The sequence below is a fragment of the Erinaceus europaeus genome, chromosome 18, assembly GCF_950295315.1.
Source record: "Erinaceus europaeus chromosome 18, mEriEur2.1, whole genome shotgun sequence".
NCBI lineage: Eukaryota > Metazoa > Chordata > Mammalia > Eulipotyphla > Erinaceidae > Erinaceus > Erinaceus europaeus.
In genome coordinates, this window is record NC_080179.1 from 38,291,921 (window position 1) to 38,317,063 (window position 25,143).

Below are 25,143 nucleotides of genomic sequence, written 5' to 3' on the forward strand. Positions count from 1 at the left end.
TTCACAGCTATGTATATGTGTTAGAGACAGACGGCAGAGAGTCAGAGGAGAGAGAGACTGCAGTACCACCGGTCCTCTAAGGGCAGTGGGGCCCAGGCTTGAACCTGGCTGTGCCCATGATAAAGCAACACGAGACCCAAGTGAGCTATTTCACCGGCCCAATACTTTAATTTCTTTTTTCTTTTTCCTTTTTAATTAAAAAAAATTTTATTTATTTACTTTCCCTTTTGTTGCCCTTGTTGTTTTTATTGTTGTTGTTGTTAGATAAGACAGAGAGAAATGGGGGGGGACAGAGGAAGAAAGACACACACCTGCAGACCTGCTTCACCGCCTGTGAAGGGACTCCCCTGCAGGTGGGGAGCTAGGGGCTCGAACCGGTATCCTTACACTGGTCCTTGTGCTTTGCGCCATGTGCACTTAACCCACTGCGCTACCGCCCAACTCCCAGTTAATTTCTTTATTATCAGAGCAATGCTTGGCTCTGTCTAGCTCACGGTGGTGCCAAAGATTGAACCTGAGACCTCAGAGCCTCAGGTATGAATGCATTTTGCATAAATACTATGTTATCTTGGTCCTCAATAGTTCTTGAAACCTTGAGTCTTTCTAAACACTCCATTTTTAAGGAAACCTCTCTGTTCGCATTTACACTTTCATCAGTTTATGTAATAGTAAGCTCATGTAAATATTGTAACAGGTGTAGAAACAGGTCTGATTCTTGATGAGGTTATGGTGGTGATGGACTGGTGAGAAATGAGCTTAGTAGGATTGGTAGATCATCAGCAACTTATTGGAGGACTATAGAAAGAGTGGAGAATGTCGACTTATCAGTCGGTTTGTTCAGAGGCTAAGAATATGTACTGTTTTCTTTGCCTCCTACTGTTTCTGAGATGAGATGTGAATATGTGTATTATAAAGATATTTATGCATGGGGTTCACAGTCATAACATCTCACTTTTATTTCAACTCCTGTAAGATTTTTTTCCTTGCAAATAGGCTCTTTTGATTTTTCTGTGTATTGGGAGTCCTGGGCGTTGTACAGGCTTTAAGTTCAGCGCCATCCTCCAACCTCCTTGTTTGCCTAAGCTCAGCATTTTCACCTGCATAGTTTACGTGGCATTCTGGGAAGCTCTGTGCCGTGGCCACAGAGCTGGTCTATCATGCCACCAAGAATTTATGGAAAGTATTTTTTTAAATATTTATTTATTTATTTATTTATTTATTTATTTATTCCCTTTTGTTGCTCTTGTTGTTTTTATTGTTGTAGTTATTATTGTTGTTGTTATTGTTATTGTTGTTGTTGTTATTGATGTTGTTGGATAGGACAGAGAGAAATGGAGAGAGGAGGGGAAGACAGAGAGGGAGAAAGATAGACCCCTGCAGACCTGCTTCACTGCCTGTGAAGCAACTGCCCTGAAGGTGGGGAGCCTGAGGCTGGAACTGGGATCCTTACACCAGTCCTTGCGCTTTGCTCCATAACCTGCTGCACTACCACCCGACTCCCAGAAAGTATTTTTATCACAACATTTTACTTCTGTTATCTTGGCAATCCTTGGTTTTACCCCCTGCATTCTTGCTTTGCATTTTAGCCTAGCCCCTCTTTTACTTGCTTTTTTTTTTTTCCAGAGCACTGCACAGCTCTGGTTTATGGTGTGGTGTGGGGATTGAATCTGAGACCTTGGAGCCTCAGGCATGCCTGTCTTTGTGCGGAACCATCATGCATTCTCCTCACCCCTCCCCATTCTTGTTTTTTAGACACCTGTCATGGGGAGATGGTTGTGTGTTAACAACCATCCTGTAAACCATTAATTCCCATCTTCTCAATAAAATATGTTTAAAAAAGATTATATTAGCAAATAAGAAATTCAGTTGAAGTTACATCAAAGCAAGCATAGTAAGTAAATGTCAAAGAAAATATATTTAAAATAGAACAAAGTTATCATACAATTTAATTAATTTTCACCAGAACATTGCTCAGCTCTGGCTTATGCTTGTACTAGGGATTGAACCTGGGATATCAGCACCTCAAGCATTAAACTCTTTTGTGTAACCATTATGCTATCTCCCCAGCCCTGTCATGTAATTATATATAGGTCTCAAAATACATCTTGGGAGGTAGTAAAGATAATATTTTAGTGTCTGTTATATATTGGAGAGTTTACACATTGATTTTTCAACAACTATAGTAGGCCACATTATCCAGATTTTGCATGTAAGAAAACTGATACAGAGACAGCACAGAGGTAAAGCACAGGACTTGAATGTAAAAAGGCCCAGAGGCTGAAGGTCTGATCCCTAGGACCATTTATATAGCCTGAGCTATGCAGTGTTCTGGAGACTCACACACAGCAGAATTTAAAAAAAAAAAAAAAAAAAGTCAAGAAGTTATTCAGGCTCTTCTTTCTGGTTAGAGTGAGGGTTTCTAGCCACTTGGCCAAGTGCACGTTGGTTATATACCCTTGTTAGAAGAGAGTATCTGCTCTGGACTTCTAGGGCTAGGGCCAATGTGTGGTTAAGTGCACATGGCACAAAACGAAAGGATCCCGGTTTGAGTCCCCGGCTCTCCACCTGCAGTGGAGTCACTTCACAAGTGGTGAAGCAGGTGTCTATCTTTCTCTCCCCTTCTCTGTCTCCCTTTCTCTCTGTCCTATCCAACAACAATGATATCAATAACAACAATAATAACTACAACAATAATAAAAACAACAAAAGGGAAATATATATATATATATATATATATATATATATATATATAAGAAACTTAAAAAGAAAACAGTCACTCATATACAGATACTCTCATCTGTCATTTCTTATAAGTGGCAAGTCAGAAAACTGCTAAGTACTTGTATAAGCATGAATGATTTTTGAAATTCTATTAAGTTCTCTTTTTAGTGGAATGAGAATAAATAAACTGCTCTGTTTTCAGTGAGGAGTGTGGGAACTGGGCTCATTTCTTTAATACCTAGGAGAAACAGCATGGTAAAATTCAATATACTTGGCCAGAGACTTGTTGACAGATATCATGAAATGAACGGGGAGAACGGACATTTTATCTTTATTTACTTGATATAGACAGTCAGAAATCAGGAGGGAGACACCTGCAGCCCTGCTTTACCACTCACAAAGCTTTCCCCCCTGCAGGTGGTGACCAGGGGCTTGAACCTGGGTCCTTGAGCACTCTGATGTGTACGCTTAACCAGGTGCACCACCACCCAGCCTGAACATTAGAAATTTTCATTGTTATTTTTTGAGGGTACGTTTTAGATTCTGTGTCATTCTGAATAGCTGTGGACATTAACTCTCAAGTCTCAGTGTCTTGAAGAAGTAAAGGTTTTCTGGTTCATGCTTGTTTGTTGAAGGTCATTTGGTGGTGGTGAGGTTCCACTATCCATTGTCATTTCTTTGGGACCTCACTTGGGAGTAGCCACTGTGTGGAAGATGACAGATGGCTAGATAGAAAGAAAAATCTCTCTCTTTCGTACCACATTCTTAGTACTCTTGACACTCAGGTCACCAAATATCTGTGGGGGAGGGGTGCAAGGACTCTACACACCTGACATCCAGTGATACCAGGTAGGTGTATTACAGTTTAGCTCAGTTCTGACATATCCTGGAAATAGTGTTAGATTTTTTTTTTAATTTCTTTACTGGGGGATTAATGGTTTATAGTCTATAAATACAATAGTTTGTACATGCATAACATTTCCCAGTTTTCCACATAATTACAACCCCCACTAAGTCCTCTGCCATCATGTTCTAGGACCTGAACCCTCCCCCCACCCACCCCCAGAGTCTTTTACTTTGATGCAATACACCAGATAATGTTAGATTTGTTCTAAAAGAATTTGTTAAGGATATCGAGAATTTACACTGTTCTTTCCCATTATGTAACTCCAGTGCCAGAATGGGGACAAGGATCAAATAGATTTTTCGTATTCTAAAGCAGCGTCACACTAGGACAAAGGGGAAATAGAAGGGGTCAAAGCATACTCTGGCATGTAGAATTTTTAAAAATATTTTTATTGAGGAGTCAGCGGTAGTGCAGCGGGTTAAGCACAGGTGGCGTAAAGTGCAAGGACTGGCATAAGGATCCCGGTTCAAGCCCCCGGCTCCCCACCTGCAGGGGAGTCGCTTCACAGGCGGTGAAGCAGGTCTGCAGGTGTCTTTCTCTCCTCCTCTCTGTCTTCCCCTCCTCTCTCCATTTCTCTCTGTCCTAACAATGACGACATCAATAACAACAACAGTCATAACTACAACAATAAAACAAGGGCACAAAAGAGAAAAATAAATATTAAAAATATTTTTATTCATTTATTATTGGATAGAGACAAAGAGAAACTGAGAGCAAGGGGGAGATAGAGAGGGAGTGAGACAGACACCTGCAGCCCTGCTTCACCACTCATGAAGCTTCCCCCCTGCAGGTGGGGATCAGGGGCTTCAACCTGGGTCCTTGTGCATTGTAGTGTGAGTGCTTAACCAGGTCCGCCACTGCCCAGCCCCAACATGTAAAGGTTTTAATTGGAGAAACGCTTAGCACTGGTACACCTGGCACCCACATGACTGACCAAAGGAAGTTTCAGGATTGACCTTAGTTGAGTGGGGAAAAGAAATTCAGTATTTCCATGGCCAGAAGAAACTAATCAATTATTTGTGAGTATCCCTACTACTGAGGTGACGCTTAAGTCTTTGAGAATTATGAATAGGACTGAGAAAATAAATTAGTGCTTCTGCAAAAGACTGCCATGCCTGATGCCCAGAGGCCCCTGGTTCAGTTCCTGGCACCATCACAAGCCAGAGCTGAGCAGTGCTCTGGTAAATAAAAATAATACAAGAAAATAAAAATTATTAATGTATGTCAGTGACAAGATGTTGAGTTGATATTTATTTTTTCTAAATCTCTGAAACAGATCTGGAGTTCAAAGTCAGTTTTCGTTTCTGAGCTAGTATTTCATATTAGTGAAATGCTTCCAAGTTGTATCTTGTTCCAAGTTGTATCTTGTTTACTTGTGACTTCAAGATCATTTATCGCTATGTACTAAGTTTATTACTGCTACAGATTTGACTTAGCTACATTTTAGTAGTATTTGTATAGTCTAAATTTAAAATATTTTGTTGCTTTTTTAATATGATAATACAATTCTTCTTCTTCTAGCGTTTGCCCTTCTTCCATAGCCAGTCAACAGCGTCAGGTTGAGCCTGATGTAAAGTTTCGAGACCTCCTAATACAATGAGACCAGTGTACTCTGATTTAACTTAAGGATAGATTAATAGCAAGATTTACATGACAGCTTTAATTTACTTTTATGTAAGTACAGGCATTTTTAAGAAGCCTGTTGATGCCTTTTACAAATCAGTCATAGATAGAACATGAACTACTGTGTGTCTGGCTGGGACCTCAGCAGGTAGAGCGCACATTTTGCCCTGTAGGAGGATGAGGCTTCTGCCCCCGGCCACTAGGCCACTGCGTGGGAATTCCATGGCAGGGGGACTTTATAAGTAGTGGGATGGTGTTCTGATGTCTCTCCTCTCCTTTGTCTCTTCCCTCTCTGATGTCTCTCCTCTCTTTTGTCTCTCCCCTCTCTGTCTTTCAACCTCTGTCTGAGCCACAAGGGAGCCCTGGTGACAAGACACATGGACGAAACTTTTAAAAAGAACAAGATGTAGGGGGGCAGTTGGGGTGCCTCTGGTTGAACACACAGGCTACAGTATTTAGGGACCCAGGTTCAAGCCCCCGCACCTGCAGATGGGCAGCTTTGCAGGTGGTGAAGCAGGGCTGCGGGTGTCTCTCTGTCTCTCTCCCTCTCTACCTCCCCCTTCTTATTTCTTTCTGTCTCCATCCAATAAATAAACTGTTAAAGAACAATATGTCAAAACAGATTTCTAGAGTCTCTGAATCATTCATACCCTGAAAGTAAACACCAGTATTGGGGAGATAGGGCAGAAGCAGCGCACCAGACTTATATGCCCGGACAGACTTAGACTTATATGCCCGCACCTCAGAGGTGGTGCTTCAGTTCCTGGCACCACAGTAAGTTAGAGCTGAGTAGTGTTCTCTCTTCTCTCTGTCTGATCAAAATAAATAAAATCAATCTTAAAGAGAAAAGAAATAGAGGCCATCAGCCTTTGCTGCTGCTACCAACCACCTGTGAGCGGCCATGTCTGCTATTCTAGTGGATGGCTTCCCTGCAACCAGCCTGCTTCTATAGCTGCATGCACATGGCTACTTTACTACACTGTGGGAAGGCTTCCCAGCCTTCAAGCTGTGCCCATGTGAGAGACTGCCATGTGCCGCCTCCGGGCTTTGCTAGGGATGTGCCCATAGGTTCTGGCCCTGACTGTGGCTTCTGAAGAGTGCACCGCAGACTCCCTCAGACTGTTTGTAGAACACTGATGGTACTCACAAGTTCAGCCTTAAATCTGCCACTAATTAGACGTAGATCATGACAGTAACTTCAGCTTTACTGAATTTTAAAAGGTTGCCCACTCTGATTTTTTGTTATTATTATTATCATCATCTGTGGTGCTTTAACGTGTGTGTGGAAAGAAACCGTTACATAAGGATGTAAAGCTCTCCTCTCCAGTTTAAAAAGTTGGAACACACCGCAAATTGACAGACCACTTTTTTCTTCTTTGAATCTTTCTGTATCCTTGCTCTGTCTCCATTTTCACAGCTCTAAAAGAGATGTTGTAAGCGTTCTTAGCTAGTTTTGCTTTTAATTAAGAAGTTGGAATTGCCATTTTGTTGATCTGATACTCTTGCTAGTCTTCTCTCTAGTCTTTTTCCTCTTTCTTTCTTTCTTTCTTTCTTTCTTTCTTTCTTTCTTTCGAGAGGACTGAGCAGAGAAAGATGACTTCTTTAGAGTAAGGAGTATTCCAGTTTGGAGGTAAATATGGCCAGTGTGGAACTGATAGGACATGGTTTGAAGGGAGGCTGTGAAAGTACTGAGTGGACTTGAGGTTTTGATGTAGTCATTTGTGAAGATTATAGAACAGAAAGTTGTAGGTTTTTTGTGTGTGTGCAGAGCCAGGATCTTGCTATATAGAGAGTGGGGGAGCTAGAAATTGGTCACACACAACGCCACAGCTGCCTTCAGTGTTTGCAGCCAGGTTTGCACCTAGCTGGAGCATACGGTCAAGCAGCGCACTGTCCAGGTGAGCCAGTGTACTGGCCTGACCCACAGCTTGGTCATGAGCAGTTTCACTGCTGTGGGAGCCATTTCCATTCGGTTAGTAGAGAGGAGGAGACCTATGACATTGGAGTTCCTCCTAGGGCTTTGGTTCTTCTGTGGTGTCAGGACTCAGATGTGGACCATATGCTAGACCAGACTTGTGCCCTCCTGGTGGCAAGCCTTTTCTCCAACTAGGAGTTTCTAGCACTTGGCTGGGCTAGTGTCAGTTGGGGAAGTAAAATTACTGTTAGTTATAAAAGAAGAGAATTATTATCAATAAAGCTTTACATTCTTAAGGGAGAAACATAGAAATTGGAATATGTGGGAGTCAGGCGGTAGCGCAGCCGTTAAGCGCACGTGGCGCAAAGCGCAAGGACCGGCATGAGGATCCTGGTTCGAGCCCCGGCTCCCCACCTGTAGGGGAGTCACTTCACAGGCAGTGAAGCAGGTTTGCAGGTGTCTTATCTTTCTCTCCCCTTCTCTGTCTTCCCCTCCTCTCTCCATTTTTCTCTGTCCTATCCAACAACGAGAGCATCAATAACAACAGCAACAGTACAAACAACAAGGGCAACAAGAAAAGGAAAATAAATATAATAAAATTAAAAAAAATAAATTGGAGTATGTAAGATGGAATTGGCAGGTCAGAGAAAAGTTAGCTGATCATACTTCCTGAAACACTGGTTCTCCAAGAGTTCGCAGGTGAGTTGAGAAGCTCTCCACCTGGCTGCTGGAATACAGAGTCCAGCTGTTGCAAACTCTGTGGAAGGCTGTTCCCTTCACACAGCTAGCTTTTCCGGTCTTCACAGAAGACCATCTGTGAAGCTATGAGGTTGCCCTTGGGCCAGCTTGTTGTCAGTCAGAAAGTAGAGCTGCACGTGAGTGGGAGAGGTGGGAGAGTCACTGCCAACTCTGTGTGCCTGGACTATATGGGGAGGGGATTCTGGGAAATGTGAGCTTAACCTCATTGATTCAGTAGAGTGAAGGTGGGGTGAGGCACCCCACAGGGGACCTTACAGTTGTGGGAGTCCACAACTGTAACGAAACTGACTTTGCATCTTCAAATATTGATTTACTACATATGTGAGAGTTCCACATGACAGAGAGTAAAAGAGAGAGACAGCACAGACCACCACTCTCGTACATGTGGTGCTGGTGATGGAAACAGGAAATTCTGGCATGTTAGTTTGATGCTCCACCACCTAAGCTGTTTCCGAGTCACAGGGAACTCAAGACCTCACACATGGGCAGGACCACTGAGCTGCCTCAGGAACCAGTTTTTTTCAGTTTCTTATCTAGAGAGAGAAGAGAAAGGGGGTTAAGCGCACATGGCGCAAAGTGCACAGACCAGCATAAGGATCCTGGTTCAAGCCCCTGGCTTCCCACCTGCGGGGGGGGGGGGGGTCACTTCATAAGCGGTGAACCAGGTCTGCAGGTGTCTTATCTTTCTCTGCCCCCTCTGCTTTCCCTTCCTCCCTCAATTTCTCTTTGTCCTATTCAATAACAACAACAGCAATGATAACAATGACAGTACAACATGGGCACCAAAAATGGGGGGGGAATGGCCTCCAGGAGCAGTGGATTTGTAGTGCAGGCACCGAGCCCCAACAATAAGCCTGGAGACCAAAAAAAAAAAAAAAAAGAGATGAGAGAGAAAAAGAGAGGTTGGAGCCATACCGCAGGACCAGTCCATCACCCTTGGAATCCTGTGCCATCTTTGGTGACCCTGTGTGTTCTGGGACTTGAACCTAGGGCATGGGACCAGGTGGAACAAAGGTTCTTCCAGCATGTAAGGTCTGTCCCCAGCCCTCACAGTGAGACTTCTATAAAGTCTGCAGGTTCATTCTGATATAAGAGCAAGTTCACTAATTCTCCACCACACCTCTGTCCTTTGTGCTGGGGGGACATAAGGGATTTGTGTGAGGAGTGAAGAAATGTCTATAAAGTTTTTTTTTTCTGAATGTCAGCACAAGAAAAACTATTAGTAAGCAGTAACTAATGGTAGTGAGAAGCAGTCAAGACATAGGAAGGGTGGGGACTGAGAGGGTGCTCCTGTGAGAATGCCACCATGTCCGTGGGGAAGGCCCCGTGGTACATGTGCTGTCTTTCCTCTCTTTCTGTCTCTGTGCAATAAAATGAGTGGGAAAAGCTGGCCCAGGAGCAATAAGATTAATTACACGTGTGAGACACCAGTGCTGCAAAAAAAGAAAAGAAAAAGAAGTAATGAGGTTGTATTTTGAAAAGGGCAGAAAAGTAGAGGAGATGGACAGAGATGGGAGCAAAGTAGTGTTCAGTTCCTATATTTGAGGATGTTGTAATCCAGCTGCAGATAGTACACATAAACGTGGAGTAGTTAGGAAACTGTTACATCTGGTATTAATTCTCGTGCCTCTCTGGTGTTGGGATTGTAACACTGTGCATCTTGAGACAGATAAGAAAAGTAGAGAGAGTGAGTCGGGTTATGCAAAATAGCTTTCATACCCAAGGCCCAAGACCCCAGGATCAGTCCTCAGCACCCCATGAACCAGAGCTGGACAGGGCTCTAGTCTTTCTCTATGTCTCCCATTACAATAAATATTTTTTAAAAAAGAATTTCTTCCACACAAGTGATTGAGTCATTACAAGTCATGAGTGACAGATGCCCATTTCAAGCACAGGCAGTTTTATAGTCTTGAGTTTTTACCACTATCCTTTCCGTGTTTATCTTTTTTTTCTTTCATCTATTGAAAACCATACAATTAAAAATATATTCAGATCCATGCAGTACTGTTTAACTGTAAACTGTAACCATGGCCATTTACTGCACATACTATGGAACTAGTAGAGACAGAAATTGGAGTCAGAAGTAGGTGGTCTGATACTTTTTATCTGCCCACTGAGATCTTTATTTTTGTAGGGAGCATGAATCATTGTTCAGATACATGGAGTAAAGTAAAGGTTAGAAATATGTTCAGTTTCTGTGTGATGTTTTCAAAATAAAATAAAAAATCATTTCTTAATTTGAGAGGACAGATAGAAATTGAGAAGGGGAGACAGGAAGAGACCCGGAGACCCTTGCTTTATCACACACACACCCCCGCCATGTATCTTTTGTCTGCTTTCCGCCCCTCACCCACTTTACGGGGGACGGGGATTGGCGGTTTACAGAGCAGTTTAGGTAAAGACTACCTCAGATTGTTTGTACCTGTGGGCAGTATTCCCTCTGCCGTCCTCCCACTCTTGTAGTCTGCACGTTTTCCTAGCCCTGAAAACTAATGGTTTCCTTTCTGTGTCTGTGTTTGCCTACTTGGGCATCTGACATCAGCGAAGCCACACAAGGCATAGAACCATGCATTGTCTTCTGTGGCTTCCTTCTGGCTTTAGCTTGTTTTCAAGACTCATCTGTGGCAGAAAACCGTTAAGCTTTGTGCTTCCACCACAGTTGTTTAGTCATTCGTTAGTTGATGACCATTTGGATTGTCCACGTTGGGGCTGTTACGAAAATGGCACTGTGAGCCTCCCTCCTTTTCTATTGCCACCAGGGTTATTGCTGGGACTTGGTGCCTCCAAGACTTCACCACCGTTTCTGGCCACCATCTTTTTCTTTTGGCTAAAGGGTGAAAGAGATAGAGAGAAAGCTCTCCGGAGAAAGAGAGTCACATGCAGCTGCTCTGCCACTTGTAGAGCTTGCCCCCTACAGATGGGAATGGCATTTGGACCCATGTCCTTGAGCATGGTGACATGTGCTTTATAGTGGGTCCTCCATCAACAGACCCACATACCTCTCCTTCCTTCCTTCATTCCTTCCTTCCATTTTATCAGGAGGTACTGGTTTACAGCAGAGTTGTCGAGCATTTTTTTGTGTTCTTTGGGTAAATACAAGGAGTAGAATTCCTACATTGTCACACTGTTTTTAATTTTCTGAGAAACCTCTGTGGTTTTCCATAGGGGCTGAACAAATTTGCATTCCCACCAATAGTGTACAAGAGTTCCTTAGAAAAGTATTTTAAAAAGATCTCTAAGTAATTGTACAACACTGTAATAAAAGCCACCAGGCTATTACTGCTCAGACTCTAAGCCTGTATAATCTCTCTGCTCCTGGTGGACTATTTCTTGTTCAGAGAGTAGGAGAGCCATAGGGAGAGAGAAGAAACATTACAGTGCTGCTTCACAATCCATGAAGTCACCACTTTGCTTGGTGTGCTTCTGTTGAGTCAGCTACCTCCCCTGCCAGCTTTCATTTTTGTCATTGCTCGGATTTCACCACTGGGCTTTCTCATAGCAGAGGGAGAGATAACCACTTCCCCTGGTGTTGTAGTGCTCTGTGAGTGCACTGGGGAAATGTGTGTGTTACTGTGATTAGTAGTGGGTCACAAGATTATAAGGGGATGTGATGTGTACAGTTCCATACCACACCCACCATCACCACCACAGCTCTGTAGCCCACCCTCCCACCTCCCAGAGATAAACACCAGAGTTCTCACAACGCTTACAGTTTGCTTGCTTCTGTTTTTTTTTTTTCCAAGTGTATGTGAATCAGATCTCTAGATTCCACATGAGTGAAACCATCAGGTAGTTGTCTTTCATCTCTTATTTATTTTATAGAAAGTTTTTTATATATTTATTTATTCCCTTTTGTTGCCCTTGTTTTATTGTTGTACTTAATATTATTGTTGTTGACATCATCGTTGTTGGATACGACAGAGAAATGGAGAGAGGAGAGGAAGACCAAGAAGGGGAGAGGAAGATAGACACCTGTGAAGCGACTCCCCTGTAGGTGGGGATCCTTACGCCAGTCCTTGCGCTTTGCACCACGTGCACTTCACATACTACACTACAGCTCGACTCCCCTCTTTGCTTATTTTGCTAAGCATAGTCACCTTCAGTTCCATCCATTTTATCCCAAAGGACACAATGCCATCATTTTTTATTGCAGAGTAGTATCACATGGAGTATATAACTTTTCTAGCCTGTCATCTGTCGATGGGCATTAGGCTGCTTCCACTCTCTAGCTGCTGTGAATGATGCAGCCATGCACATAAGGGATGGGGACTCTCGCCTAGGGGTACACATAGTAAAGCAGACAGTCTCTGTGGCACACTATCTAATAGCAGCTTTTAAAACATAGATTTCAAAATGTATTTTTAAAATATTTATTCCCTTTTGTTGCCCTTATTTTTTATTGTTGTAGTTATTATTGATTTCGTTGTTGTTGGGTAGGACAGAGAGAGGAGGGGAAGACAGAGACGGGGAGACCTGCTTCACAACACTTGGGAAGTGACTCGCCTACAGGTGGGGGGCCGGGGGCTCGAACCAGGATCCTTACGCCAGTCCCTGCGCTTTGCACCACATGCACTTAACCCGTTGCGCTACTGCCTGACTCCCTCAAAATGTATTTTTAATGCCTTGTTTATTTAATGAGAGTGACCCAAGCCCACTCTGTCACATGTGTTACCAGGGAATCGGCCCAGAAGTTGTATAAGCAGAAAACGTGCCATACTTCCTGAGCCCTGTCTTTACTCACGAAGATAGATAAGCTAGAGACTAAGCCCTTCTTCGCTCTATAGAAAAGCAGTTCCTGCCATTTGATTTGAGGCCTCGCACATGCAACCTTTGTTTCTACCCAAGCAGCCACCTTCCTGATTATTACAACTTTGGTTTTTGTTGAATCTTTAGGCATATCTACTGTCGTCTGAAAACAGATAATTTAATTCTTTCCAGGTTAGATGAATTTCTTTTGTTTAATTTTATTTATTTTCTTTTCTTGGTAGAGACAAATCAAGAGTGAAGGGGGGAGCTAGAAAGAGATCCCTGAGGCCCTGCTTCACTACTTAATGAAGCTTCCCCACTGTAGGTGGGGACCCAGGGCTGTCAGGGTTGGTTCACTATCTTTACTAATGATAGGTATTTCTTTTTCTTTTTTCTTTTTTTGCTTCCAAGGTCATTGCCAGGGCTTGGTTCCTGTACCACGAATCCACTGCTCCTGGAGGCCATTTTTTCCCCTTTTGTTGCCCTTGTTGTTTTATCATTGTTGTGGTTATTATTATTACTGTTGTTGTTGGCTATTGTTGGATAGGACAGAGAGAGGATGGGAAGACAGAGGGGGAGAGAAAGATAGACACCTGCAGACTGGCTTCACTGCCTGTGAAGTGACTCCCCTGCAGGTGGGTAGCTTGAACCGGGATCCTTATGTCAGTCCTTGCACTTGTGCCACGTGCGCTTAACCCGCTGCACTGCCTCCCGACTCCCACTCAGATACTATTTCTCCACTCTACAGTCTTAGTACGTTTTGTGTTTCTACAAAGTTTTCCATTTCACTTGTCACTAATAATTCTAGTCTCATATGATCCTTTTTACTTCTGTATTATTCTGTCTTTGACTTATGATTTTAATTAGTCAAATCTTTCTTTTTTTCTTACTCTAGCCAAAGGTTGTTAGTTTAGTTGATATGAACTAATTCTTTGGGTTTTGATAGATTTCACCTATTATCTGTTTCACTTCTAATCTTTATTCCTGCCATCTGCCAGTTTGGGATTTAGATTACTCTTTTTCTTATTCCTTATTTACTTATTTATATTTGTAGAGACAGAGAGAAATTAAGAGGGGAGGGAGGATAGGGAAAGAGACAGAGAGACCCCTGCATCCTTGCCCACCACTTGTGAAGTGTCCCCCTACAGGTGGGGACCAGGGGCTTGAACCCGCATCCTTATTCACTGTCATGTGTGTGCTCAACCAACTATGACATCACTTAGCCCCTTTTTCTAATTACTTCACAAGTAAAGTTAGGTTGTTGGTTTTAGATCTTTATTTACTAGTCGTACATTTGTAGCCATAAATTTCAGCAGTGCTTTTGCTGCACCTTTAACATTTGGTTTGTTGTGGTTTATTTTCATTTCTTTGAAGATTTCATTTTGTTTTTCTTGTGGTTTCTTCTTTTGACTCATTGGTTAAGAATGTGCTATTTGATTTCCACATATTTGTGAACTCTTCAGCTTTTATCCTGCTATTGGGCTTTAGTTTTACTCCACTGCAGTTAGAAAAGAAATTTTGATTCTAGTTTTAAGCCTTTTCTTGCGACCTCCCATCAGGTCTCTGGAGAATGTACTGTGTGGAGTCGGGAAGGTATGTGTCCTGCCCTGCACAGGTGCAATGGAGTGTTCTGTGTATTTTTGGCCAGTTGGTCTTTAGTGTTGTTCAAGTCCTGTTTCCTTATTGATCTTCCATATGGTAGTTTACTGTTGAAAAGGTTACTGGACCTCCCAGCGTTACTGTGTATTTTTCTCTAAAAATCCATCAAAATTTGTTTTATCTGTTTGGGAGCTCTGATGTTTAGTATATGTACTTACCAGTTGTTATGTCTTCTTTATGAATTGCCTTATTTTAAACACGATTTGTTTTTATTTTGGATAAAATCAGGGAAACTGAAAAGGAAGGGGGCCATAGAAGAGAGAGTAAGAGAGAGAGAGAGACAGAGACAGAGAAGCACAGACTTGCAGCAGTGCTTGACTACTTATGAAGCTTCCCCCTGCAGGTGGGGACCAAAGGCTCTATTTAGCCCAGCTTCTTATATACTGTTGTGTGTGTGTGCACTCAACCAGGTGTGTCACACCCAACCCCCATTTACTGATATCTAATTTCTTCTGTGTTTCGTGTAGGCTTTTGACTAATAGTCTGGTTTGTGTGATATTAGTAGAGACATCACGGCCCTTCTGGGAGCACTATGGGCTGGCATAGGTTTTGCTCTTTTTACTGGCAGTGTTTGTGTCTTTAGACCTGACATTTGCCTCAGGTGGATATCTTGAAGTAGCATCTATATGGGACGATTGCTCATAGGGAAATATATATATATATAAAACCTTTTTTTTTTGTTATAACTTCCCCCCTCATTTCTTCCTTTCCTGTCTTAATGTTTCGTTGATTTTTTTGGTAATGTTTTGGCTTGGTTCCTTTTTCACTGCCTCCTATGTATATTCTGGACTTTTCCTGTGATTCTCAAAAGGACTACCATAATGTCCTAAAGTTATAAAGGTTTGTGAGGTTAGCAAGGGTAGTTGGTGGGGAATGGGCTGCAAGGTTGGAAGTGGTCCAGAGGAATTTGGCAGAGGGATATTGGTACTTTTTCGGTAGGTGAGATACAGTTACTCATTGTGAAGACATGAGTTGTACTTCTAAAATGTTTGTAGTCTTGTAACCCAAGGTTACTTAAAAAGTTTGATTTGAATTGACATTTGGAATTAACATGATTTGAATTAACTTCAAACATTTGCCAAAACTCTGTGCCTATATACCTCCCTTCAGTTCTTAAAGTCAGAAGTTACATCTTTTTTTTTTTTACAGGTGTCTATCTTTCTTTTTTTATTTTATTTTTTTTAATTTATTTTTTATTTAAGAAACCATAGGATAGGAGGGGTACAACTCCACACAATTCCCACCACCCAATCTCCATATCCCATCCCCTACCCTGATAGCTTTCCCATTCTCTATCCCTCTGAGACCATGGACCCAGGGTCATTGTGGGTTGCAGAAGGTGGAAGGTCTGGCTTCTGTAATTGCTTCCCCGTTGACTGGTCGGTCCATATTCCCAGTCTGCCTCTCTCTTTCCTTAGTTGGGTGGGTCTCTGGGGAAGCAGAGCTCCAGGACACATTGGTGGGGTCTTCAGTCCAGGGAAGCCTGGCCGACATCCTGATGGCATCTGGAACCTGGTGGCTGAAAAGAGAGTTAACATATAAAGCCAAACAAATTGTTGAGCAATCATGGACCCAAAGGTTGGAATAGTGGAGAGGAAATGTTGGGGGGGGGGTACTCACTGCAAACTCTAGTGTACTTCTGCTTTCATGTATATATTTTGCACTAGTTTATGGATATGTGTGAACATATGCTCTCTCTCTCACAGAACCTGGTCTATATCTAGGTTTTGGGACTTTGTTAGAAAGTGAACCACCTGGGATGGAATTAGACAATATTATGAAAGGAAAGGTCTCACCCGAGTAATGAAGCTGAAGGGTTGTCATTCCTCACCTGAAGTCTCTGGACACAGTCTGAGCTGAAGCATGTTGAGGTGGCAATCGTTGCGTTGATTAGGTTGCTATCGGCAGATGCAATATTATTTGATATGAATTGGGAGAGGCATGCGGGAAAGTGGGCCCTATCCTAAGGTTCCAGGACTGGGGGAAATATAGGCTCTATAGTGGAAATGTGAGGTTCCTGCTATCTTAGGGTTCAAAAAGACAATGGATAGTTATTGTTATCATCACATTATTTGGTAATTGGGTTAACTTTGAAAAGTCCTTTTGTTAGGGTTTGCTGTATAGTACCCAGTATCTTGTGTATAGCTGTGCCACAGAAGTTACATCTTTATGGTGTGTCCACAACCAGAGATATGTAATTACTCTGTCAGCTCTGTGCCTTGTCAAAAAAGAAAGTGGAATTGCATACTAATTTGCATTTGTGGTTGTTTTTATGTGTAGCCATTTATCTCTACAAAAGATCTCTATATCTTTATATATCTAAGAGACAGTGTTAATATTCTTGATTTCAGCCTAGAGAAGTCCTGTTAGATATCTTGTCTGGGCAGCTGTCCTAGTAGCTAATTCCTTCAGGTGAGGGTAGCTGTATAGTTATTGGTGGGCAGGTTTTTCTTTCAGCGCCTTTATGTGTCATCTCAGTATTTTTTGGCCTGCAAGGTTTTTGCTAATAATCTTTTTCTGTATGTGGCATGTCATTTTTCTCTGGCTGACTTTAAGATTCTGTCTTTCAGCACTTTTTTTTAAAATGAACTGTTACTGGGTGGGGGATAGGGGACAACATAATGATTATGCAAGCAGACTCTCAGGCCTGATGTTCTGAGTTCCCAGGTTCAGTCCTCCACACCACTGTAAGCCAGAGGTGAGCAGTGCTTTGATTTAAAAAAATTAAAAAATAAAATTATCTGTTACTAATTCTAGAGTACTTACTGTGCCCTCTAAGAGCCAAGTATTATCCTAAACATAGGAGATGCAGTGAAAGTCAATAAAGTCCTGCATAGATTGACAAGTCTAAAAAGACCGAGTCTTAAAAAAAAATTCTGCCTTCTACTAAAATAATTGAATATTTAGAGAAAATATAGTACTTCACAGCAAAAGTTGATAAAGTATTAATATTGGTGTGGTGTTTTACATTGAGTGTGTGTGTGTGTGTGTGTGTGTGTGTGTGTGTGTGTAAGAGAGAGACTGCTGCTTCTGTTTCTTCTTATCATTAATGCTTTTTTCCTTTTCTAAAGGCAGTAAAGAATGCTGCTGGGAGAACCGTTCCCCTAATCTTCAAATTATCAAGCTGGTTGCTATGATGGGTGAGTCCCAGTTAGAAACATTTTTATCTTATCTGAAGGCTACAGCATGGAGAAAGATCTTTCTCTATGTGCCTACATGAGTATGGTGGAGGCTGTGTGCAGGCTCTTCTAGTGAGCACACATTTGAACATAACGCAGGGATCTGGCTTTGAGAGCCTGCTGCAATACAGGGGAGCCAGGCAGTGGGGAAGTGCTGTGTGCTTCCCTTCACTCTCTCACTCTCTGTTTGGGGGTAAAAGAAAGAACCTGGGGGCCGGGCAGGAGCACAGTGGGTTAAGTGCAACCACCTGCGCAAGGATCCTGGTTCAAGCCCCTAGCTCCCCACCTGCAGGGGGGTTACTTTACAAGTGGTGAGGCAGGTCTGCAGGTGTCTATATCTTTCTCTGTCTTCCCCATCTCTCTTGATTTCTCTCTGTCCTATACAACACAGCAATAACAATAGCAACAAGGGCAACAAAATGGAAAAAAATGGCCGCCAGGAGTAGGAGTTTCGTAGTGCAGGCACCGAACCCCAGTGATAACCCTAGAGGCAGAAAAGGGGGGGGGAAGGGAGGGAAGGAGGAAGAAAGAAAGAAAGCACCCACCAGGTGTTGTGGAATCATATAGTCATAAGCCTCAGAGAAGTCCTGGAAAGAGAAAAAAAAAATACAATTACATTTTAGCCAAACGAACCTCTTTGATTTTTAATCTATAACAGAAAATAGTGATTAAAAAAAAAAAGGAAGTAATTATATGTTAATGATAGGAAATGTAAACCAGAGCCTTTCTGGCCATTTATTTTAGCATCCTGATGCTTGAAAATGCCTTCTTTTGGGGCCAGGCAGTGGTGTACCTGGTTAAGTGCATCCACTACAGTGCCCAAAGACCCAGGTTTAAGCCCCTGGTCCCACTTGCAGGGAGGAAGCTTCACAAGTGGTGAAGCAGGGCTGCAGGTGTCTCTCTGTCTCTCTCCCTCTCTATCTCCCCCTACCCTCTCAGTTTCTCTCTGTCTCTATCAATAAATAAAATTAAGTGACTTAAATTTAAAAGAATAAAAAAGGGCCTTCATTCAAGTTTAAAAATGTTGGGAAATTATGCAGATGTGGTCAAACATTGGCAGGGCCTACAAACTACTATATTTCCATGCAAGTGTTATTTACAGATATCCACTACGTTATCCACTCAGGGTATTGCTAATTCAGTTAAAACCGTTGTAACAGTTGCTAAGGACACTTCCACCTTCCCAATATGCCTTTTGCCTCTCTCCACCCTCTTTCCTAGCCAATCTTGTCCCGACTTGCCACTTCTGGAATCCTCCCATAAAAGCCTCTCCTATTTCCGCTTTCACTCTCTTTGCTCTTTTCTTTTCCATGACCCGACCTAGAGAAGGGCTGGTGGGCATAGTGGGAGGCGGCCATTTTGCTAGTTCCACATGGCCTGAACTACTGTGCTCACACTCAATTCTGGGGAGTCTTCGTGAATAAAGATTTGCGTTCCCACTCCGCCACAAGTTCCTGGTCTCTTCTCTCTCCTCTGTGATGCAACCTAACATAAAAAGTTTTTTTTTTAATTAAGAAAGTAGACTGATACATTTAATAAAAATATGTTTAAGGCAGGGGTGATAGCATAATGGCTATGCCAACAGGCTTTCATGCCTGAGGCTCCCAGGTCCCAGGTTCAATCCCCTGCACCACCATAAGCCAGAGCTGAGCAGTGCTCTGGCAAAAAAAAAAAAAGTTTCAGTACTGGCATTTCCTTCTTAGCAGTGTAAATTTATGTATCTTGCTTTTTCTCAGAAACAACTTGTCAGATCATTTCATTCCATTTGAGATCATTTTCAACTTACCTGTTTCCTTTGGAACCAGTCTTCTACTCAGATTTGTAGACAGCACTGGCTTGGTGGCTTGGCTCAAGCAGTGCAATGGTGAGACTTTGCTTGACAAAGGCTGCTCAATGGGGCTAGGAGGCAAACTTCCTCTGGGTGTGTGACGCCTGGGAGGGAGCAACAGGAGAGCAGTGAGGCCAGCACCAAGGGAGCTCTAGGCATGGTGGAGGGATGCTCTGGTGTCTCTCAAAATGCAGAATAGAAGGGGACTTGGGGCTGTGTCTCAGTGGTCTTCTGCAGACGTGGTCCTCAGCACCAGATTGAAAAACAAAAGCAGATCCAGCAAGATAGCTCCCTAAGCTGCATGCCTCACTTGCCATGCCTGTGACCCAGGTTCCAGCCTGACTGACATGCAGCACTGCCGGAAATTTTGATGCTGTGCTGTCATCCCTCTCTGTCTGAAAAAAGTTGACTTGTGGCTGTAAAACCCTAGTGATGACAAAGAAAGAAAATAGAAGAAGAGAGAAGAGAGGGGAGAAAACAGGGCCAGGCATTGACACTGAGTAGTGAACTCATCAGATGTGCAGATACCCAGGTTCAAGCCTCCCGGTCCCCACCTGCAAGGGGGAAGCTTCACAAGCAGTCAAACAGTGTTGCAGGGGGCTCTCTTTTCTCTCTCCTTCTCTCTTTCTCTGTTCCCTCTTAATTCAATTCTGTCCCTGTCAAAACGGAAAAGAAAGAAAAACTTGTCAGAATCTTTTGTAAAGGATCATAGGCCCACATTTAATAAATGCTTGGACCTACTAATTAAAGTTCTTTTTTTTAACATCTTTTTTATTTTTGTTTATTTATTCCCTTTTGTTGCACTTGTTGTAGTAGTTATTATTGTTGTCGTTGTTGTTGGATAGGACAGAGAGAAATGGAGAGGGGGGGAAGAAAGACAGACACCTGCAGACCTGCTTCACCGCCTGTGAAGCGACTCCCCTGCAGGTGGAGAGTCGGGGGCTTGAACTTTATTTACTGCTTTTTGATTCACATTAGTAGAGCTGAGTTAATATTAGAGAAATCAAATGATCTCTTGGAGTTTTCCATAGAGGGTATAATGGGTACTGCTAAAGAAGGAAAGTCCTAGAGGATCCCTACCCCAGGTTGTTTTAAATAGGTCATTTGATGTCTTGTGGACTTTTTGTTTAGGAGTCAGGGAAGAGTTGCTTTCTAGAAAAGAATGTCCATGTTTGAAGCTGTTGCATCTGTAGAAGAATTGGAATGATATCCTCACCTGTAAATGTGTGGTACGATGCTAGAGCTTGAGTCAAGATCAATCTGATGTTCCTTATCGTCAGTTTTTAGCTAACAGAGATTTTATTTCATCAAAGTAGCAGAGGCATGGGCATTGAAAATGTTCCAGATGTGTTTTTGTGTGAAAGGAATGCATTTTTATTGTACATTTTGTGTTTACCAAGTGAGAATGAATGTTAAGACAATAATTCTGTTTTTCCTCATTTTGAAAATGCTTAGATGACCAGCAAGCTTTGAACTCAATCATGCAAGATTTGGCTGTTCTTCATAAGGCCAGTCGACCAGCACTGTCTCTACAGGAAAACAGAAAAACAAAATCTCTATCCCCCAAAAAACAGGTATTTCCTTCAGTAATATTTAATTGTGTTGTTGTTCTGTGAATAATTTCCCTTTATGTCCTGGTCTTATAGAGGAGTTGCTTAAAGTGCTGTTTCCACAGTTTGAATATAATACTTTCTAATTGCCAAGTATTTTCTGGCTTGTTTTTATTGAAGAAATACTCCTCTACATGACTGTTGAGATAGGCAAGTTTCATGTCTCCTCCAGATAGGTGACAGCACACTAAATTGTATCTCCTTTCACCACAGGGCCCCCAGCCCCTTTTAGTCCTCCCCCTGCCTTTGAATCCTTACCTTTGCTAAGATAAGCCATAGTTTGTTGGGTTGGTTTTTGCCCTCTATTTTCCTCTTGTTTTATTTTTTAAATCCCAGTTCTGAGTGAGGTCAGTTAGTATATATCTTTATCTTTCTGGCTTATCTCATTGAGCATGTTTCCCTCCAGATGTTTCCATGTTGTAGCAGAAGAGAAGATCTCAGCCTTCTTAGAGCTGAGTAGTTCATTTTGTATCTATGCCACAGTTGCTTACTTGTTTGTAAGTTGTAAGTTGATACTTGGTTGTTTACAAATCTTGGTGACTACATAAAGCACTGTGATGAACACAGGAATGTCCAGATCTCTTTGGATAAGTGTGCCTTTTGGATAGGGGAATCACTGGAGCATATGGTAGGCATCTTAATATTTTGAGGCATCTTCACACTGTTTTCCAGGAGTATGATTTGTAAAGAAGGATGAGCTTCACTTACTGTGTTAACTATTGATATTTTGACCATCCTTAAACACTTAAGATATGTAGATTGCGGGGCTGGGTAGTAGTGCAAAGAGTTAAGTGCACATGGCGTGGAATGCAAGGACCGGTGTAAGGATCCCAGTTCAAGCCTCCAGCTCCATACCTGCAGGGGTCACTTCACAGGTGGTGAAGCAGGTTTGCAGGTGTCTATCTTTCTCTCCTCCTCTCTGTCTTCCCTATCCAACAACAACAACAGCTATAACAACAGTAGTAATAACAACCACAACAAGGACAACAAAATGGGAAAAATAGCCTCCAGGAGCAGTGGATTTATAGTGCTGGCACCGAGCCCAAGTGATAACCCTGGAGGCAAAAAAAAAAAAAAAGATATGTAGATTGTTTACTGGTTGACTTCCCTCAGAAGTGGAAACTAGGGCAGACATGAAAAACACAAAATAAAGCTTATACTGGGTTTGGTATACTGCGCCAAAGCAAAGGTCTCTGGAGGGTAGGGAATTAGGGTGGGAGGTGGGGGTTTTGGGGTTTTGAGGCACGGTGCTAGCAGAGGACCTGAGTTGGGGGTGAGAATGTCTTGCAGACACCTATCTAGGGAGATGAGGAGTGGTGCCCATGTGCATGTCAACTATTAACCCCCATGTGTATGTTTTAATACTGATGAGTAGATGTGTTTGGCATGCCCAACATGAAAAGTGAAAATATAGCTTCCTTTGTTTACCTTTAACAGGGATACCAAATATTTTATACCCGTGGTACCTGCTATTAGTGACTGTCGGACTGTTGGAAAAATCATGATGATTTGTTAAGAATGATGATACTTTTTCTGTTTGTGTGCAAAACTATGTCATGACTTTTCCATCGACCCAGTATTTTGGTATTCTTTCCTGTTGAGCCTAGATCCAACATGATTTTGAATTCAGCTCTTTGGCAGATACTGACAATTAATTGGAGTTGGCCTTGAAAATTAAAACTTCCAACCTCTCTGCTCTGTTTCAGATGAGTAACTAAGGAAGGAGTCTTTCTCTTGTTCGTTCTAAAAATTTTATCTGATCCCTGAAATCATTTATTATTTTATTACAGAATGATGTTCGAGTCAAATTTGAACATAGAGGAGAAAAAAGGTAAGGAAAGAAGCACTCGTCATTATTGATTTAATCAGGTGTGTGTTACTAGATCAACTATTGGAGGTTCTTTCTAGATATTGAGGAAGCTTCAAGGTTTACATTTGGGAGTGGAAGAGTCCTTGACAATGTGTAACATGAGCTTAGACTTAGCATAGAATCTGTCACAGTTTAGAGTAAGCATTAGAAATGATTGTTTATAATACTTTATAATACTGGTCAGTAATTAAGGGCATTGCATTATGCAGCCTTTATAAACATTTTCATTTTCTTTAATTTTTAATCAGTGGACATTGAACATATTTCTCCTCACCATAATTGTATTATCCTTTCAGATACTATACAGAATTTATATATGTGGACTTAATATGCACAGTTTTTATTATGTGCAAGAGACTTCGGTTATATGACATGTATTTAATTAGTAACATTGAACAGGTGAGTTGAGTTGGAATGTGGCTGTCGATTACTTAGCAGAGCTGGAAGCCTGGCCTCCTGCTGTCTGTCTGTACCTTAGTGCAGTGGGAGAGGTGGGATAGCTGACCAACCACTGGCAGGACCTTAGAGAAAAGATAGGATTTCCATTTTGTTAGAGTGTCTTGGGAAGTACATTTCAGGAAAGGCTTATCTACTTTAACCACATTTTATTTTTTAAAAGATGTGTTAATTAGTATGAGAAACAGGGTGGGACCATCCCTAGCAGGTGTCCTGCTGAGGATCAGACTTAAGCCCCACACGTGTGAGCCCAGCACTTTATCTACTGTGCCTCCAACTAGGCTGCATTAAGAAATTTTCACGAAAGGCTCACAAATTGTATAACCCTGTGATGTTAAAATGTTTTTTTTAAGATGCTATGCCACACAAGCCATACAAATATCATCCAGTCTGTTTTTCTTACTCATCAAGCTCCATACACCGCCCCCAGTCCTCCATAATGCTTCATTTAAAAAATCTCATTACATACTATGTACTGAGTACTGGCTCACGAAAGAATTAAGTGGATAAAGAAAAAAACACACCACAAACTGGACATGGTTCATTTCCCTGCAGAGCTTACAGTCTAGGTTAGGAGTATTCAGGGTTAAGGTGTGTGTTTTCTCAGGGAGAAAATACTAGGTCTTAAAATATTTAATCCTGTAAAAATATTTACTGTATTGTATATGTGCTCAGAAATGTTGAGTAGATGAGATGGTAGAAATTGAGGCTTGAATCTTTAGAAGATCATTTCTTTAATTATTGATATGACTTCACCACTCCTGGGCCAAACACACATCCTTTTTGGTTCAGATAGTGAGAGAGGAATAGTTCCCACAGCAGGTAGCGTCCCCTGGCACCGGGACTTGTGCGGTGCCAGGGCTCAAACCTGGCAGCACACATGCCAGAGCACACGCTCTGCTGCCTTGGCTGCCCTCTGCCCCGACTTCTGTGCTTGTCAAGTTGTTCTGCATTCTGTTGTATAGACTATACATAGTAAGCTTAATCATTCTCCGTTCTAAACATGTTTCTTTAGAAAAAATAAAAAGCTCCTGGACCAGTTTCAGTGCAGTTATAAGCTCACAATATTTTGAGAGTTTTCTTTAAAAAATTTATCAGAATAGAACATACTTTAGATTCTTCGTACTTCATCTTGAGAAGTAATAAGCTTGATAAAAAATGAATCATAGTAGTGTTCAAGCAAAGTGAGTATATGTGTTTACTTAGTTTTGTGATTTTTCTACCAAAGAGATAACTATTGTAACAATGTTGTTTAACTCTACCTAAGGAAACAAATATCTTGAAATTGTATCTCTGTAGAATCCTTCAGTTTCCTAGACCAGTAAAACTAGAAGATCTGAGGTCTAAAGCTAAAATCGCCTTTGGACAGTCCATGGATCTACACTATACCAATAATGAAGTAAGCATATAAAGTTTAATTCTTAGAAGTTCTTGTTTTAAAAAGTAGTGCATTCATTTAAGAGATGGTTTTAGACTGTTGTGATTTTATTTGGTAGTTGATATGGCATGTTAGAGTAATATCACAAATAAATTTGTGAATTTAACGGACTAAAATGGATGTTTTTTTTCCACTGTAAAAAATACTACTTCGTGGGAGTCTGGCGGTAACGCAACAGGTTAAGTGCACATGGCTCAAAGCGCAAGGATCTCGGTTTGAGCACCCAGGTGCCCACCTGAAGGGTGGTCGCTTTCATGGGTGGAGAAGCAGGTCTGCAGGTGTCTTTCTTTCCCCCTCTCTGTCTTCCCCTCCTCTCTCCATTTCTCTGTGTCCTATCCAACAATGATGATATCAATAACAACAATAATAATAACTACAACAATAAAACAGCAAGGGCAACAAAAGGGAATAAATAAATAAACATTTTAAAAA

At 41.9% G+C, this 25,143-nt stretch overlaps 1 protein-coding gene and 1 long non-coding RNA gene across 2 annotated transcripts in view; one reads left to right on the forward strand and one right to left on the reverse strand.

The window, feature by feature from the left end:
• MAP3K2 (mitogen-activated protein kinase kinase kinase 2) overlaps positions 1-25,143 on the forward strand; it is a 66,062-nt gene that overhangs the window by 9,281 nt on the left and 31,638 nt on the right. Inside the window, exons 2-5 of the mRNA XM_007534710.2 lie at positions 17,402-17,470; positions 20,793-20,911; positions 22,738-22,778; positions 24,573-24,672. Of these exons, the coding sequence (XP_007534772.1) occupies positions 17,464-17,470; positions 20,793-20,911; positions 22,738-22,778; positions 24,573-24,672 (267 nt within the window). The 5' untranslated portion in view covers positions 17,402-17,463. The remainder of the gene's footprint in view (positions 1-17,401; positions 17,471-20,792; positions 20,912-22,737; positions 22,779-24,572; positions 24,673-25,143) is intronic.
• Positions 15,961-25,143, reverse strand: part of LOC132534267 (uncharacterized) — a 46,908-nt gene continuing 37,725 nt past the window's right edge. Inside the window, exons 3-4 of the long non-coding RNA XR_009545977.1 lie at positions 18,055-18,096; positions 15,961-16,228 (exon numbers count right to left, since the gene is read on the reverse strand). This is a non-coding gene — a long non-coding RNA (uncharacterized LOC132534267). The remainder of the gene's footprint in view (positions 16,229-18,054; positions 18,097-25,143) is intronic.